The sequence below is a fragment of the Oratosquilla oratoria genome, chromosome 28 (assembly GCF_046742065.1).
Source record: "Oratosquilla oratoria isolate Oo_2021 chromosome 28, ASM4674206v1, whole genome shotgun sequence".
NCBI classification, from domain to species: Eukaryota; Metazoa; Arthropoda; class Malacostraca; order Stomatopoda; family Squillidae; genus Oratosquilla; species Oratosquilla oratoria.
The window spans coordinates 34,078,331-34,097,831 of NC_134804.1; the positions used below are offsets into that span (position 1 = coordinate 34,078,331).

The 19,501-nt window shown below is 42.0% G+C and overlaps 1 protein-coding gene across 7 annotated transcripts in view; it reads left to right on the plus strand.

The window, feature by feature from the left end:
• Window positions 1-13,252: 13,252 nt before the first annotated feature.
• Window positions 13,253-19,501, plus strand: part of LOC143040301 (uncharacterized) — a 286,912-nt gene continuing 280,663 nt past the window's right edge. For all 7 annotated transcript variants that reach the window (XM_076211175.1, XM_076211178.1, XM_076211179.1 and 4 more), the window contains exons 1-2: window positions 13,253-14,842; window positions 15,742-15,896. In XM_076211175.1, the coding sequence (XP_076067290.1) occupies window positions 13,257-14,842; window positions 15,742-15,896 (1,741 nt within the window). In that variant the 5' untranslated portion in view covers window positions 13,253-13,256. The remainder of the gene's footprint in view (window positions 14,843-15,741; window positions 15,897-19,501) is intronic.

Sequence of the window (19,501 nt, forward strand, 5' to 3'; positions counted from 1 at the left end):
GTTCCCTGTCCCCCTCTCCCTCCCTTCCTCTCTCCTTCCCCGCTTTACCATCCACTATCAAACGCTGTCCAGTTTCACGATCTCATCCACTCTCTTTCCCTTCCCACCTCCCCTTCTTCCTCGTTCTCCACCCATACTTCTTTCTCTTCCTCTTTCCTGTTTCTTTTTTGTCCTAGTCTTCCTCTCCTTTCTCTTTTTCTTCCACTTCTTTCTGTTCTACTCCTTTTCCTCCTCTTCTTCCTCTTCCTTTTCATTGTCCCCCGTCGTTTTCCTGTTCCTCTCCACCCTCCCTGACCCGCGATCTCGGAGTGGAATAACATTCCGTGAGAGCTGGATGGAGTCGAAACTCAACCTGTTGAAGGAGGAAGAGGAGGAGGAAGAGGAGGAGGAAGAGGAAGTGAGAATGAAAGAGTGAATAATAAAGAATGTAAAGAATGGTGGACGAAATAGAACACAAGTGCAAAACAAGTTTGCTTTATTCCTATGTTTACTTTGTTTTAATTTATTTTGTCATTTTGCCATTTTATTCGTTCACATAGTGTGTACTGTATCTTTTATTTATTGATTTGCCTCTATACTTATTTTTTGTATTTTCCTTTATATATAAATTTATTTGTTCATTTATTCGTGAACTTTTCCTCTACTCATTCTTTCAATTTACTTTATTTTCTTATTATTTGATTTAGTTTATTTATATTAATTTGTTTATTTTAAGTTTATTTGTTATCTTTACATATCAATTCTTCCATTCATTGTATTATTTTATTTATTGTTTAACTTTATTTACTTACCTATTCGTTTATCTATTTATTAATCTATTTACTTTTTTATTTACGTATTTATTCATTTATTTATTTTATTGTTTATAAATCTATTTATTCATGTACCTATTTGCTTATTTAACTATTTATCTACGTTTAACTATTAACTACTTACCTGTTCATTTATTCATTTGTGTTTTTATTTTTATCATTACTGTCTTTTTCTCATATGAATAAAGAATGAAAACGTCGACATTTAATATAAAATATCTAAATTTAATTATTTTTTAAGCCATTGGCTGGTGGACGCTTCCTTCAGCTCGATAAAACCGTCTGTTGAGAGAAAGACCGAAGAAACCTGTGAGTCGACCTTGACAGCCAAAGGACCGAAATGGTCCAGCGGTTCTGTCCGGATACGTTATTGTCGTCTTCGTCTTCGGCATCGTGCTCGTTATTCCCGTTTCCGCTCTTTTCTTCGTCTTCTACTCCATATTCTTCTTCGTTATCTTCTTCATTTTCTTCGACCTAATTATATTTCTCATGCAACTGTTCCTCCTCCTCCTCCTCCTCATATGCTTCTTTCTTGCCTGATTCAACCGCTATCATTCTTATCTTATCAGTCCTATTATCATCATAATTCGTCATTAATGTAAATCCGACCCTTATCTGTATGGCACGTTGCGTCGCATTTCCAAGAACACTTCATCTAAACTGTCATCGTAATTACCGTTGATACTTGCCACACCACGATGCCACAGCTCTCAGCCCTCCGTCATTACAAACTTCACCCAAGGAAATATATTGACCACGTTTAACCTCATCAACACTGTGACGTCCCAGATGGATTTGGTTTAGGCTTAGCACGGAGGAGGTCTTGTTCTCTTAATGAGGAAGAACCTTCGACTGAAAGTCTCGGTCGATTAAGAACCTATTCAGGACTGAATTCGCCTCCTCACCCACACACAACCGTTTGTCTTCAGCCAGAACTAAAGGTGGAAAGTCCGTCACCGAACCGAAGATGTTAATTTATGTTGCTTCTCCTCCCAGCAGTTCTTATTTTTTTCTTTATCACCTTTATAAATCTACCTCCTATGCTGTCTCTAGGGCAACAAAGTATTAAATATTACCACCATTGCAACCCTGGCAACAGGTTTCTCTACCTAAACAACAACAAGTACTCAATATATAGTTGCTACTAGTTCTGCAACAACGTTGTGATTCACCATGGTCATGGTCTTGGACCACGTGTTGGACTCGTGATCGACAGCTCTGTGAGTGTGTGTGTGTGTGTATGTATTCACCTAATTGTAGTATACAGGAAAACAGCAGTGCTCGCAGGGTCCCGTCTCCTATTCTCTAATTTTCTAACATGCCTAGACTCAAATTCATGCGCGCGTTTCCACGATAGCTCTATAACTGTTCTTGTAAAAATGTACTTCCCCCTCCTCCTTTTACTCCTCCTCCACCTTCCATTCCTCTTCCATCCTCCTCCTCTTCCTCCTCCTCCACCTTCCGTTCCTCTTCCATCCTCCTCCTATCCCAACTTTCTTATTCCTTCCTCCTCTTTTTACTAGTGGAGACTAATACCCACTTGGAGCATCTTTTAATATCCTTCCTTCATTGCTACCTTCCTTAAATAACTCCTTTACCATTGCTACGATTCTTCCTCGTCTGTACAGTATTGTCCCGAAAGATTACAAAGGATTACAAAGGCGGAGCATGCCGACAGGAGACCTTTTGATCCATATCTAGGTCGGATGCGAAAAAAAAAATCATATTAATAATAAAACAATAGATAAAAACTATAATAATGTAAATAACAAATAAAATACATAAATAAATGCATAGGTATAGTTAAATAATACATAATAGATAAGGACTGATTATCACAACGATATACTATCCCTCCTCCACCACCTCCTCTTCCACCACCTCTGTTTCCACCTCTTCTTCCACTGTCTCCACCGAGTCAATGCCATAATCCCACATTTGTATTTTTCAAAATTCTAGAAAACTATTTATTTGTTTCTTATTTGCCTGTTTATTATTGTTTCCTTGATTATCATTTATTGGCATTTATCTGTCAATTTATCATTATTTACTATTTACCTGTTTGTTTATTATTTGACTTTATCTATTTACTTATTTCACTTATTTTTATTTTTATTATTATACACTTTATCTATTTATTTATTCATCATTATTTTCTTTTTTCATTCGACCTAGTTATGGACCAAAAGGTCTCCTGTCGGCATGCCCCTCCTTCGTAATCCTTTGTAACAGCTGTATAATGTGGATTTTTGACCGACTTCATGTGGGGATTTTGACCGGTGGAGTCTGACCGTAAATCGTCTCCATCTCTGCAAGATATATATACTATATGGACCTTGCATCTCTGCTTCCTTTAACCTCCTCCTACACAGAACCCGCATGAAACCAATACTCGAACTGGAAGACCACTCAGGATATGTCCGTGTAAGACGATGATATGGGCGATCTGAGGTTCTCATCAATATCATTTGCACTACGTCGCTAATAATTCATCATCGATTCTATCGGAGACAATATCGCTCCAAAGAGGTGAATTATTAGAGATGATAAATGAGAGATTTACAGAAGGAGTGTAGAAATCAAAAGTGATCATCATTTTTCTTTCAGATGAGATTAGTTTAATCACAAAAGAAAGTTATGATATTCTGGCCCGTAGGGGTGCTTTCGCTGTTCTTTACGTACTTCAAGTTTTGCTCTATCTGTCGGCAGGTGATCTTAATCGGATAAGAGAAACTGCAAAGGTCAAAGCCCATCTGTGCTGGATTTCTCTATCCCACTGCACCTCCCTCCCCGTCTATTCCCCTCTGACAAGCTAAACCATCCCACTTTATCTTTTGCAAGGTGTGTCTTCCCTAAACACCAACCACACAGGCTCAAAGCCCGTGGGCGTGACATTTCACTCCCAATTAAAAAAAAAAGATAATAAATAAGATAAAAATAAACAAATAAATCAATCAATCAAATAAATAAATACCCCGCCCATCTCTCCCTCCCTCCCTTCCCACTTCCTTGTCACCTCTGCTACCTTGACCGTCCACTTAATTGTCCTCCCTGACCTGTCTCATGTCTAACCTGACTTACCCGAATGACCATGGCCACCTTGTCACTCCCTTATACCTCACTTCCTCCGTCCCTCCTACCTTCCTTCCTTGCTGCTTTGCTTCATTCATTCATTCTCTCCCTCCTTTTTTGTCTTCTTTTTATCCCTTCTTCTTTGGTTCCTTTATTCATTCCTCTCTTCCTTCTTTCATTCGTCCATATACTCATTTATTAATTATTTTCTTTCTTATTTCTTTCCTTTCCCCTTTCTACGCCCATCACTTCCGTACCCCATCATTCTTTCTATTCTTCTTTGTTTAATACATTTCATTGCATCTCATTCCCTAATTCTCTCTCTATCTCCCCTTCATTCTCTACCAACCCTCTTTCCTTTCCTCTTTCTCTTTCTTTATTTCTCTCCTTATTCTTTCCTCTTCTTCACACTCCATTTCTTTTTCTTCATCCCAAAAGTGATTGTGACCTGTCACAACACTCCAAGAAGCGCATAATAGGGCAAAGGCGACGGCTTCGGCCGCAGCTACGCTGTATTGAATTTTATAATTATTAAAAATTAAAATATGAAAGTTTGGATATTGTTTGTGTAATATTGCTGTAATAAACCTAAATATAACTAAAAAAATCCTGTATATTGTTTGTTATCAAGTCCAAGAAAAGTAAAAAAAAATCTTTGGTGAGCAAGTGTCCTATTTGTCACTTCTCCGGTGAGCGATTGTCCGGTGAGCAATTATCCAGTGAGCAACTGTCCGTACCCGTTCTAACATAGGGGGCTCGCCACCTAACTCCCTGTAACAAGGAGACGTACTTTCTAAGTGTCATTTTGATCTAGATCAGCTGATGGTCGGAGTCGATCGATGAAAATCGGCTAGGAGAGATTAGATTAGGTTAGATAACGTTATGCTTGCTTGCGTTAGGATTTTCTTACTATTTCCCATATTATTTATTCCTGTGATTATTTCTGTGACGTTTTTCCAGTGATTTTTATTTCCTCTTTTCCATTTACTTTCCCCGAGATCTCCGACCCAGTATAGCAATCATCTGCTCTTAGTCAGAATGAAACGAGTCAAATACTCCGTTGTCTTGTAGGAGTTCAGTGGCATACCAAACGTGCGTGCTTGCGTGCATGCATGAGGGGAAATGATTGAGGGGAGAGGAGAAGAAGGGAAGGGAGAGGAGGAGGGGGGGGGGGGCTGCCCTGTTTTGACGCACACCCCACAACCCACCACCCCTCACTCAGCTCAGTTTATGCAGCACTGACACGGAACCCTGTTGCTTAAGAGAAACTTTATTACCGTGGGAATATATGTAAATATATATATATATATATATATATATATATATATATATATATATATATGACGTAAGTGGAGTAGGCAACACAGGAGTCTTAGTCCGAGTTTATTCCCGACTAGTTTAGCAGGTATGGTTTTTCAAAGGAATACCTACGAAACTAGTCAGGAATAAACTCGGACTAAGACAACTGTGTTTCCTACTCCAGTTACGTCAACCAGTCAGAATGTCTCAATATATATATATATATATATATATATATATATATATATAATATATGTATATATGTATGAATGTATATATGTTATATATATATATATATATATATATATATATATATATATATATATATATATAATATGTATGTATGAATATATATATTTGTATGTATATATGTATATATATATATATATATATGTATGTATATATATATGTATGAATGTATATATGAATGTATATATGTGTATGGATATATATATATATATATATATATATATATATATATCAAGATGATTGAAGGGAACATTTAAACCTTTAGATGTCTGGCGTGCACACGCGCGCGCGCACGCTAAACATCTAAAGGACTGAATATTCCCTTCAATCATCTTGCAACAGATAGTTCCGAAGACGTCGGACGTTCCATCCTGCACTAAATACGTGCGTGCACACACAAACACACACATATATATATATATATATATATATATATATATATATAGATATATATATATATATATATATATATATGATGTAAGCGGAATAGGAAACACAGGAGTCTTAGTCTTGAGTTTATTCCTGACTAGTTTCGCAGGTATGCTTTTTCAAAGGAATATGTGTACAAACGGGCTGTGGGCATTATATACATGGGGTGGACCTCACCACCTCTCCGAGTTACCATAGTTGGTGGCGAATGTGAACATCACATTGTGGCTCACGTAACAATGAAGACATTTTTACAATTAAATATGATAACACTAATACCAAAGAAATTATTAATAGAAAATGTAACAATAGTAATGATAACGATGAAGATAAATATTTAAATAATAATATTAACAATAATAACAAAAATGATAGTAGCAACACAGGAAGTAATAACAATAAAATAAAAGTAATAATAATAAAAACAATAATAAAAATAAAAATGATAATACTAATAACCAAGAAATAAAAATTATTAATAATTTCTTTGGTATTAGTGTTATCATATTTAATTGTAAAAATGTCTTCATTGTTACGTGAGCCACAATGTGATGTTCACATTCGCCACCAACTATGGTAACTCGGAGAGGTGGTGAGGTCCACCCCATGTATATAATGCCCACAGCCCGTTTGTACACATATTCCTTTGAAAAAGCATACCTGCGAAACTAGTCAGGAATAAACTCAAGACTAAGACTCCTGTGTTTCCTATTCCGCTTACATCAACCTGTCAGAATGTCTCAACATATATATATATATATATATATATATATATATATATATATATATATGTATATATATATGTATATATATATATATATATATATATATGATGCACTGATGGAGTGTAAAAGTTGCTCACCAAATAAGTGCGAAAAAGGACAATCGTTAACCCATATGTATATTTGTAATATACATGGTTTGAATATTATACCAATTTGTATTTCATACATTTTGATTTCATGAAAGCAAAAGTGGCAACGGGTGACTCCCACTGTTTTCAGAAACTCGAGAACAGCACGTCATAAATTCAGAAAACTGTCCTGAATCTGGTGCTCATGGGACAGTACCTTCAAAAACCAACAATATCTTTGAGTCCTGAAATGTCTTGGGCCAAAAACAAAAGTGGCAGCGGGTGGCTTCCAATGTTTTCAGAAACTCGAGAACAGCACTTCATAAATTCAGAAAACTGTCCTGAATCTGGTGCTCATGGGACAGTACCTTCAAAAACCAACAATATCTTTGAGTCCTGAAATGTCTTGGGCCAAAGACATCCACCAGTGTGTCCAAAGGGACAAATGGTGCCGGTTTAGTATGTGGCCTACCTTTTCGAAACTGGTTTAATATGTGGCCTACCCTATTTGAATGTGTCCTACCTCAGGATATTTTTAAAACAAACAACAATACTTTAAAAATTATTTCATTTAAACCTAGCCTAGCCTAACCTAACCTAACCTAGCCTAACCTAATCTAACCTAACCTATCCTAACCTAAAGTAACCTGAAGAACTGGGTGCGTTCCTCGGTGCGTTCCTCGGTGCGTTCACCTACTATACTAGAGAAAAAAAAATCGTAGGCCACATCCAAAAGGTAGACCACATACTAAACCAGCACCCAAAATTATACATGTACGTAGTCAAAAAATCTCTGCACTTCCTTAGGGGTCTTAGGAAAAGAAATTCGAGACTTCCTTATGATTCTTATTCTTTTTTTCTCAGGCTGATTTCAAATGTTCTTCCTTAATACTCTTTATGGAGGGGTGACATCAGCATGCCATGTTTATTTTCTTTTGTCAACTTCTTTAGCTTCAAGTCATTTTTAAGTAATCACTTTAAGTAATACCTTACGTATTTCAACAAGATGAAATCCCTGAAAAAGCACCAACAAGTGACACTGACCTTGTTGCACGTTTGTCAGGCTTCTGTCTTCTCTCTATTGCTGTGTATACCTGTGTGCATGTTTGTGTGCGTGACTTTGTGTGTGCATGTACGTATGTATGTGTGAGTGTGGACAAGCGCGAGCGGGCGGGCGTGTGTGTATTCACTTGGTCTTTTGGTCTTTTGGATCACGTGTTGGACTCGTGATCGACAGCTATTTCCCTCCTGGAAGAGAGCTCAGAGCTCGTAGGTCCGATCTATGGGTAATGCTATGACCTTGCACACACACACACCCCCAACTCCCCGCCCACGAGAGTTGGAGTAACACCCCTCAGCGCTGCGATACTGATATTATTTCAGCCCCGGGCGAGGATCGAACCCGGACCTCCGTAGTGGCAGGCCAGAGCTCTAACCACAGCGCCATGAGAGTGTGTGTGTGTGTGTGTGTGTGTGTGTGTGTGTGTGTGTGTGTGTGTGTGTGTGTGTGTGTGTGTGTGTGTGTGTGTGTGCGTGTGTGTGTGTGTGTGTGCGCGCACGCGCGCACGTGTGCTTGTGCCACAAGTGAGGGTGAGGGTGAGGGAGCATAAGAGGAACAGAGAGGCAACTGAGGTCACGGGCGCTGTGTGGAAAAGTCCGATGAGGTCAGGACAGGTCATTCGAGGTCAAACCAAGACCTACTTCGGCAGCTGCGTGTCGTGTAGCTCTCCTGCATTCTTGTGTTGTTAGTTTCTCCCCGTCTACGTTGCGTGCATCCCGGGTGTGTATAAGTTCGTGTGTCTTGCGAAGTCAGACACTTCGGTGTTTTAGTGCGTCAGGAAGACTTCAGGTTTACGTGTCTTGTGCAGAAACTACTCTGGAATTCTGTTCTATTCTTGGGCGTGGCTGAATGGCTTAGTCCATGTATCCGCTGGTAAGTGACATATAATATATATATATATATATATATATATATATATATATATATATATATATATATATATACATAATGTATATACATATGCAGAAAAAAAACACTGGTAAATAATAAGCTTAGTCCGAACGTTTTCGTCTATTTAAGACATTAAGGAATACATTATCAAGGAATACATCATCGTATTCCTTGATAATGTCTGAAATAGACGAAAACGTTCGGACTAAGCTTCTTATTTTCCAGTGTTTTTTTCTGCATACTATTTTCACGTGTGCCTTGTGAATTACTGCAAATTATATATATATATATATATATATATATATATATATATATATAAATATATATATATATATATATATATATAGAATCGCCTATGACTGCGATATAAATCAAATAATTCAGACAGTTGTCCCCGGACTCGAACCCTCGCACCAACACTTGCGTAAGAGCAAAGCCGACGCTCTCAGTAGCTTGGTAGAGTCTCAGTAGCTCAGTTGGTAGAGCGTCGGCTTTGCTCTTACGCAAGTCTCGGTTCGAGTCTTTTGTATTCGTGTGTCATAATCTGTAGAAATTCTCTTCCGTCCCGGGAATAAGTGCGTGCGTGCATAAGTTCGTGTCTCGAGTAATCACGCACTTCGGTGTTGTGGTCGTCAGTGTCTTCAGCTTAAGCCTCTTTGGATTCTGTTCTATTCTTAAGAGTGACCAACTGCCTTAAACCATGTTTCCATTGCTAAAGGACCTGCGCACACACACACACACACACACACACACACACACACACACACACACACACACACACACACACATACACACACACACACACACACACACACACACACACGACTCAGTGGCGCGGTTGATAGAGTACTGGGCTGCGAGTACGAAGGTACAGCAGTACCTGGTTCGAATCCTGCCCTGGGCCGAAATTATTTCGGTATCGCTGCGCTTCGTGTCGTTACTCCGACTCTCGTGGGCGGGGAGTTGTGTGTGGTGTGTGTGTGTGTGTGTGTGTGTGTGTGTGTGTGTGTGTGTGTGTGTGTGTGTGTGTGTGTGTGTGTGTGTGTGTAAGGTCATAGCATTACCCGTAGATCGGTCATACGAGCTCTGAGCTCTCTTCCGTGAGGGAAATAGCTATCGATCACGAGTCCAACACGCGGTCCAAAGACCAAGGTGAATATACACACACACACACACACACGCACGCACGCACGCACGCACACACACACATACAATAAAAACAAGAGGGCATGAAAACAAACTCAAAAAGGATAGTTATAGAAGGGATCTGAAAAAAGAATAGTTTCCCACACAGAGTGGTGGATGTTTGGAACAAATTGGACGAGGCAACAGTGTGGGCAAAAACGACACAAGAATTTAAGAACAAACTTGATGCTGAAAGATGCAAAGACGGGTCACTGAGCATAGTTCCCTCCCTCCCCGTATAATACAACTAGGTGAATACACACACACACACACACACACACACACACACACACACACACACACCACACGATTCGTGGCGCAGTGGTAGAGTTCCTGGCTGCCATTACGGCGGTCCGGTTCGAATCCCGCCCAGGGCTGAAATAATTTCAGTATCACTGCGCTGCCGGTCGTTACTCCAACTCGTGGGCGGGGAGTTGGTGGTGTGCGTGCGTATAAGGTCACAGCATTGCCCATAGATCGGTCATATATGAGTTCTATGCTTTTTTCCGGGCAGGAAATAACTGTTGATCACGAGTCCAACATGTGATCCAAGACCATGGTGAATCACACACACGGTACGACGGCGCAGTGATACCGTTCGCAACTGCTAACCCAGTGGCCCATGTTTGAATCCACCCCAGGGCTGAAATAATTTCAGTATCGCTGCGCTGCGAGTCGTTACTCCAACTCTCATGGGCGGGGAGTTGGGTTTGCGCGTGGCGCAGTGGTAGAGTCCCCGGCTGCCATTACGGCGATCCGGGTTCGAATCCCGCCCAGGGCTAAAATAATTTCAGTATCACTGCGCTGCGGGTCGTTACTCCAACTCTTATGGGCGGGGAGTTGGGTGTGTATGTGCATGTAAGGTCACAGAATTATCCATAGATCGGTCATATATAAGCTCTGAGCTCTCATTCGGGAAGGAAATAGCTGTCGATCACGAGTCCAACACGTGATTCAAGACCATGGTGAAACGCGCACGCACACATACACACACACACACACACACACACACACACACACACACACACACACACACACACACATACACACACACACGCGCGCGCGCGCGCAAACATACACGGGAGAGAAAACCCATCCACATAATGTGTGAACTCCTTTCCTCTCTATTGAGTTAATTAATGTGATATTTGGTTTGTCGCAATGGTTGAGGTGTTGTCATGGAGTGGGGGGTGGGAGAGTCAAATATTGCAAAAGTGTAATGTTACCTTGTTTTTTTGCCCAAAACATATACATACATACATACATACATACATACATACATACATACATACATACATATATATATATATATATATATATATATATATATATATATATATATATATGAGATTTTATCGAAAAAAATCTACTTGGCCTAACCAAAATGATAATCTAACATAACGTAGTGCAACCTAAGTATACTTCCAATCGACGATATTTTGTGACGTCTGTTTTACATTATTTTTTTTCGCTGTAGATCAATGGCAGCAAAAATACATAATGAGGTCATAAAACATAGTAAAAATATATATTCATTATATGACGCAGTCGTCATCTTTTAGGTGTCGATATCACAATTATTAATATTCCTTTTCTTTTTTCTTTGCAGGCAGGAGTAAGCATGGGCTGGTAGGAGTGGTTTAATAACTTTCCGGAAATCTGAAGGAAGCTTCTGGAAATCTGAAGAAAGCTTCTGGAAATCTGAAGGAAGCTTCTGGAAATCTGAAGAAAGCTTCTGGAAATCTGAAGGAAGCTTCTGGAAATCTGAAGGAAGCCTACAAAAATACCAAAGGATCAGGATATCCGACCGGAAGCGAACGAAAAGTGATCACAAAAGTAGACACGAAACGGGAGAAAAGTATCCGGATTCTTTCTTAACGGTCCCTCGACCTCCTGATGGATGTAACCGCCCAAACTGTTTCGTGTAGTGACCACGCCCTCTCGGAGCCACCACACCCACCGCCCGCCCTCGTTGGGCAAGGGCATGCACCCTATTAGGGGTATCGATCACCCTCGAGCTTCAGTATTTAATCCTCACTCTCGTCCCAAACATATTTTCCTGTCCAGGCAACAGAAGCCATCTCGAACGCAATCGTCTCAAAAACCGACCCACTGTTAGCGGTCTACTCCCCTACCTTTTCTTTCTCTCCCTTCTTCCTCCACTCTCCTCTCTTCTACCTTCCTCTGTTAATGACCTTTAATCTCCTTTTGTTCCTCGCTGATACTAATTGATACGAATTTATAATAAACGCCTTTCATCCAACCTGTTTATTGTGAACGTATTCCAGCTGTTCCACATTCTTTTGACGTCTTCCTTTATCACTCTTTTGCCATCCCGGCCTCCTCCTTCCTCCCTCCACCCAACCCTCCTCCGTCCTTCCTTCCCTCCCTTCCTCGACTGGAGCTTATCACAGTGTAGTCCTTCTTCCTCACCTCACAGCCGAAGGAGGAATTCGAGATGAACCAAGAACTCAAGGTGTTTCAGCAAAACATACGAGGATTTTGAAAAGTAAAGAAAACGATACTTTTGAAATTGAGTGCTTCCGAGATTTGTTCTTTAGGAAAAAGAAAAAGAAAGGGAATTTTGAAGAAAAAAAAGTGAAAAGAAAAAAAGTGAGATATTCAATCTAAAGCAACCTGGTTATTGTATTTGTGATCAATCGAAAAAGAAAAAATATTTTTATGTGATTCATGAAAGAAAATATCTATATGATAAGGAAAAATCTAAATGTACCTCTAATACAGTTTAGTGTTGTTCTTTGGCCCACAAGCCTACGTTGGATGTTCTGGGTCTTGTTAACCTATTTTTCATAATAATTTTTTTTCTCGTAATTCTTTTCGACTTATCCTCGTTTCTTTTCTTCTCGCGCTGATTTTCTCGAAACTACCAAGTGGTGGGTTAGTTTCATCAGTGCTGTACGTGACGCCAGCACGCCGTGGCCAGATGATAAAGGCGGTTCCGCAAGTGGTTCTGGTGGCTTTTGCAAACCTCTCGTGGCTCTTGTCAATCTCTTGTGGCTTCTCCGGAGAGCCGCAGAGATCGTTAGCAGATCGTCAAAATCCCCTGCTGGTCTGGCCGCTCTCGAAGAGCGTGGAGGCGGGTCGGTGACTTGCTTCGTCGTCGTCCTCAACAGTCTTTGCGAAGAAGGCTTCTGGACGACTTCGAAAACCCGAAGTAGCATGTCCACGCGAAGGATCGTTCAAGGTCGATTTTGTACTTCTGATTCGTGCTTCAGTTGCATCAGCTCCTAGTGGTGAGGAAGAACAGGAGGAAGAAAGAAGAGAAGAAAAGGGGAACGAAGAAGAAAGAAACGAAGTTGAAGAAGACCCAAGTGATGATGGTGGAAGGGAGGGGAGAGGTGTTACCGCCGCTGTTGGAGAGCCGCGCGTCCCACTGTCTCTAGCGATGGCAACCCTCTGCCGAACTCCGACGGAAAACCTCGCCTCCCCGAAGAACGGCGAGGAGACTATACCCTTCCCCGTGCCAGGCCCCACCGTCACGTCGCCCTTCCAGCTGGCCTCCAACTTCCAGGTTCCAGGTCCTGACGTCAAATCCCCGTTCCAGGTGTCCAGCTTCCCGACCCCCGACTCCGGTTTGACCAACGGGTACCCGAGTGGCGGAGGTAGTCGAGGTAGTATGGAGAGGCACTCGACCCCCCGCGGTGGAGGGGGACATCGATCCAGCACCACCGAGAGGGAATACGATGTGCCCTTTTTCACCGTGGCCAACTACGCCGTCCCCGTCGCCCCGGAGACCTACGAGTACGCTGTGCCCTCCGTCGGCGGACCCCAAGGGTCTTCGGCGACGCCGGTAGGTCCTCAAGGGTCATCAGGCCCTTACGGGTCTACGACCATGGGCAGAAGTGGTGGGATAGGAGGAATAGAGGAACATGGAGGAAGAGAAGGAGGAGTGATGGGTGCTAATGGGTCCTCTGGGATGCCCCACGAAGGGAACGGCTACGCGGGAGGAGGAGAGGGCCTCTGCGGGGACCTCCTCAGCCCCAATGGCCACACGATCTCACCGACCGAAATCGCCTTTGGGTACATCCCTCCGGAGATGAACAGTATCGAATATACGAGTGTGCCTACACCTGCAACGCCGACCTCAAGACCGTGGACGTCGCCTTCAAGTCCTCTCATCGACCCCGTCGCTGCCGTTGCAACGGCAACGACCACTACCACCACCATCACAAGACCCTCGTCCTCCACCTCCACCTCCATCCCGCCGCCCGCCACCAGCCCCCCGTACCGCCCTTCCTCCATGGCCTACACCGCTACTGCCGAAGGTGCCTCCGAAGTGGATTGTGCCTTTCCTGCCGCCCCCGAGTCCGGGTCCTTCATCCGGCGCGTGTATGGCAGCCACGACAAGACGCCTCTGGGCTGCATCCACGCGGCCTCGGGAGTTCGTGCCGGCGAGGACGCCTCCCTGCCCTCGCCCCGGCCTCGTCCTACCCTCGATGCGGAGGTCCTGCAGCAGCAGGGTCCTCCTGCCAAGGCTCCGAAGCCCAAGCGACACGACGAAACTCCCGTCAGGGGCTGCGTGGGCTTCGTCATCGATAATCAGGTGAAGAAGACTCCGGCCAAGACGAAGAGCAAGAAGCCCGAATCAACTTCCCCGCGGAAGAAGCAGCAGCAAACGACGGCGAGGTCTCCTAAGTCTCCCAGTGGCGGGATTGTTCGGGAGGTCTCTGGAAAGACAACAAAGACCCCTGACGACCCCCAGCCGGACGCCATCATGGCGGTCAGCACGGACAGTCTTAGTTCCTCGATGGCTCCTGAAGACTTTGTGAACTCCTCCGGGAAGCCGCACGCCCTCATTATCAACACCGATCCTCCGAAGGAGAAGGTCGTCTCGGCGGGTGAGCCTGGCGGGACGGAGACAGGAGGCAAGGCCGGTGGAGAGGGAACACACACATCCTCCTCCTCCTCCGATGTCACAGTGACCCCCAGGACGCCGAGGACTCCCAAAGCAACGCGGGCTTCCAAATCAAGGTGAGGCGACTTTTCGTCTGCTATGTAATGAATAAATTAGTAGAGTTTTCCTTATCTAAATCTACGTTAGAACTGATCCCTCCCAACTCAGACCTTAATTTGAATAGTATTTTCTACTATTACCTAGACCAAAACCGATTAAAAGGTGTCATGGGTTCAAACGGACTTGTTATGCCAAAGCAGTTAGGTACACTAGATTAACCTACCAATGACGAGCGGTCAATAAATGGAACTCTGGAAGAATATTATTTTTTGACAAATTCGTCATAGATGTCCAATTGGGATTAATCCAACACTGCATGAGATGGTTTCATCCCTGGAACTACCGGGGTTTTCCTTGTGCTGAATTAAATCATCTGGTGTTAGGATAATATACTTCAAGTGTAAAAAATCAATAACGTATGTTTGATTTGCTGTAGGCAGGATATCCGACTCATTGAGTTTTCTTTGAAACCAAATATCACCCATCAGCTGCATAATATTTCTTGTTCTTATCTGTAAAGAAATTTACAAAATACACTCAATTAAAATGGTCATGTCTCACCTAACTGAGTCCTTCGTCAAAAACAAAGGAACTGGTAGCTCAACTGTAATAGTGTTACCGTGTGTTAGTATGCATAGTTCATATTGTTATCCATACTTAACTATTAATTTTATGCATATAATCTTAGTAAAGAGAATGAAATGAAAGTTATGAAAACATAAAAAAAAAAAAATCCGAACGTATTGCCGGAATTTTTTCATCCGTAGAAGCGCAAGAAAGCTACCAGAAAACTGCGGCATAACCAATTTGGCAAAGTGTAAGTCACCGCATGAAAGAGGTTCAGTGGAATACACGAAAGTGATAGGCAGGTAAACAGTACTTAATACTTGGCTCATCTCCTTCTTCACCCCTACAGAGAGCCCTCGTTCTGCCTGGAACTCGACGATGACAACTATCCTCAGACGGAGGCCGAGTACGTCGCCCTCCTCCATTCCAAGATCCTCGAGGCTCAGGAAAGACAGCTGTTGCCTCTCAAGGAGGACTTGGCAGACTGGTTGTCCAAGTCTCTAGGTGAGTAGAAACACTTCAAGGGATCCTAATTAATCCGTTACTAGCTCCTTGGGTCGGGATGGAGTGGCATATAATTGGTTGTCGAGGATGTATCGAGTAAAAGTAAAGGATATTTTTCACGCTTCCCACCTCGTAAGTGTAAGTGTGTGTGTGTGTGTGTGTGTGTGTGTGTGTGTGTGTGTGTGTGTGTGTGTGTGTGTGTGTGTGTGTGTGTGTGTGAGAGAGAGAGAGAGAGAGAGAGAGAGAGAGAGAGAGAGAGTTTCTAATACCATGTACCTAATTGGTATAGAAAAAGGGGCAACAATCATGTACTTCTTTCTCCTATTTTTGAATTATCATCCCTGGCTTAAAACTCATGCGTGTGTGTGCGTGCGTGCTTGCGTGTGTGTGTGTGTATAAGTGTGTGTGTGTGTGTGTGTGTGTGTGTGTGTGTGTGTGTGTGTGTGTGTGTGTGTGTGTGTGTGTGTGTGTCTGTCTGTCTGTCTGTGCGTGCGTGCGCGCGCATACCATGTTCCCAGTTAGCGAAACTTAAGACAACATGTATTATTGTCATTACCAGTGGTTTTAATCGAACAGAAGAAAACGAGAGAGTGTATTACAAGCCCGACTCTGTCGTGTGACACTCGAGTTGATGAATACAACGGTGAAGATATATGCTTGCACATGTAAATACATTAACCCCTTACCTGCAATGAATGCGACCGTCTGTTGTCGGACAGACTAGATAATGTAGAGTACGTTATCTCCGTAATGTTGAATATCTGAAACAGGAAACTGAAATATCGTAATGGAGTGAGCGAGTGAGCGTGGCTTAAAATCCTTCCATCGAGGAGAAAAAGCCTACAAAGCCGGGCTTAGGCATCTTAACTTACACACTCTGGAAAGACAAAGAGTGCAAGGTAATCTAAAAGACGTATTCAAATGGGCCAAGGGCTTTAACAATGATGATGTATAGGCATGGTTATCATATTAAGACAACAGAGTAGGACTCGGAGTAATGAGTTTAGATTGAACAAGTTTAGGTTTAAGAAGGAAATAGACAAGAATTGATTTGCCAATAGAGTGGTTGACGAATGGAATAGACTTGGTAACCATGTAGTAGTGAGCGCTGAAACTATCGGTTGCTTTGAGAGAAGATTAGATAACTTATGGATAGGGATGATAGGTGATAACAGATATGGAACTGCTTAGTGTAGGTCTTATGGTCTCTTGCAGTCTCCTCCGTTTTTATGTTCTTATGAGGTTCAAGCAAACACCTTTGCTGGTGAAATGGAAAGGGTATATCTCACTTTCTCTCTGCAAGATGTGTCTTCCATAAACACCATCGCACGGGCTCAAAGAAAGCCCGTGGGAGTGACATTTCACTCCCCCCCCCAAAAAAAGTCACATTTCACACACACACACACACACACACACACACACACACACACACACACACACACACACACACACACACACACACACACACACACACACACACACACACACACACACACACACACACACACACACACACACACACACACACACACACACACACACACACACACACAAAAAAAAAAGGGAGCGTCGTCTGGAAGGGCGTGGTTCCTGGATCCGGGAATACCCCCTGCGTGGGTGGATGTCATCAGGGCGTGAGGGCTTCTTATCGCCACGTCCTCCACACCCACGCTCGGCGAGAGCGAGTGTCCAGGAAATGGAGAAAAGGGGAGCGGATGTGGGGGTACGTCCTCTGTGACACGAGTCCGTCTCCCCAAATGCAGAAAATAATTTCCTCAAAAAGTAGAAAAATAGACAAATAAATAGTAGTAAATAAATAAATAACACAAAACGGTATGTAAATAAACAGAATAGAATTATATAATAAATGATTATATACATCAAGAAGATATAAATTTAATAATCGAAAAAATAAAGTGCAATACGATAAAGACAGTTGAGTAACTTAGATTACGATTACCAAAGTAGAATTAATTAAGAGAAACGAAATGTATTATTGCACTGAATGGCTTGATTGCATTGACATGTCATATAAGAAACATTTTCTTAATCTGTTTTGAATCTATTCGAAAGAGAACACTAGATGACCATAGTCGTAACAAATAATGCAATCATATTGAATCTGTGCATTTAGATTGCATCGCCGTATCCATAACAAATAATTCAATAATTACAAGGAGGGGGTTACAAGGGCGGAGCATGACGACAGGGGACCTTTTGGTCCATATCTAGGTCGGATGCGAAAAAAAATCATAATAATAATAAAATAACAAAAACTATAATAATGTAAATAACAAATAAAATACATAAATAAATGCATAGGTATAGTTAAATAATAAACAAACAGGTAAATAGTAAATAATAATAAATTAACATATAACTAATAATAAATGAAAATCTGCTTCAGCGTATCGACGAAATTAATTCCTTCAAAACCAGATGTCCTTCTTAGGTTAAGTTAAATCATCTCCCTGTTGCTAAATAAATCTCTCAAAAATGGTCACTATTTCAAAGATTTGCTGAAATAGTATTTAGCCTATGAAGTCCCGCCGGTTTCTTTATACTTGATTCAGACCGCGTGGTACTAACGAAAACAAAGTCATCACGCGACTACGGAGCTCTCACGGGGAAAAAAAAAGTCCTTAAGGGATTAATTGTCCAAGACGTAGGTATCAGTTGCGAAGCTTCTGCAACGCTGAAGGAGGTTTTCGTATGTCGTCGCCTATAACCAGCGATTCTATCCTTGGGGACAATCTTGTACCGAGGTGGTGGAGTCAAAAAAAAAAAAAAAAAAAAAAAAAAAAAAATCGGGAGAAATAGAAGGAGGGGAGCAAGAGGAATATAAGAAGTTGGAAAGTGATCGGCATCCTTCTTTGAGTAGGGTGGAAGAACTGTAAGGCTCCAAAAATAACACTGCCTGAGAAATCCGTAGAGATGACTGTATAATACGCAAGCAGTCAATACCCCGTAGTTTTTATTTTATTGACCAAGTTTTAATATACAACATAATACATTATACAGCTTTCTTAGAGTCCGTATAGTCGACTGTATAAAACGTAAGCAGTCAATACCCCGTAGTTTTTATTTTATTGACCAAGTTTTAATATACAACATAATACATTATACAGCTTTCTTAGAGTCCGTATAGTCCAGTACATAAGCCAATCTACAAACAACACCGTACATCATTTCTTGAAGACAGAAATCTTCTATAAGTTCCATTATATACATAGAATGAAGGAGGAGAGGGTGCTGGAGGTGTGTGGAGGGAGGGGGGGGAGGTTGCGGCTTTAGGCGGTCTCAGGAGAGGCGACACCTGCCAAGGCGTGGCCTGCGGAATGCCGCAGCTGCGGCGGGTGATCAGTCGCGCGGGAGGACCGTGCCTCCAATCGATGCCACTTTGGGATAACCTCGAAGGACAGGACAAAGCTCTGCTGTGCCATACAAAACAAGAGGAGAGAGGGTCTTAGGAGAGTGGATATGTGTAGGTGTTCTTACAAGGTTTCTTTAATTTTACATAGGCACACATGTACAGTAAATATTCATGGTTAAGTGTACAGTGAAAGCAACAAGCACCTATGCATAAGCATACACGTATGTGTATT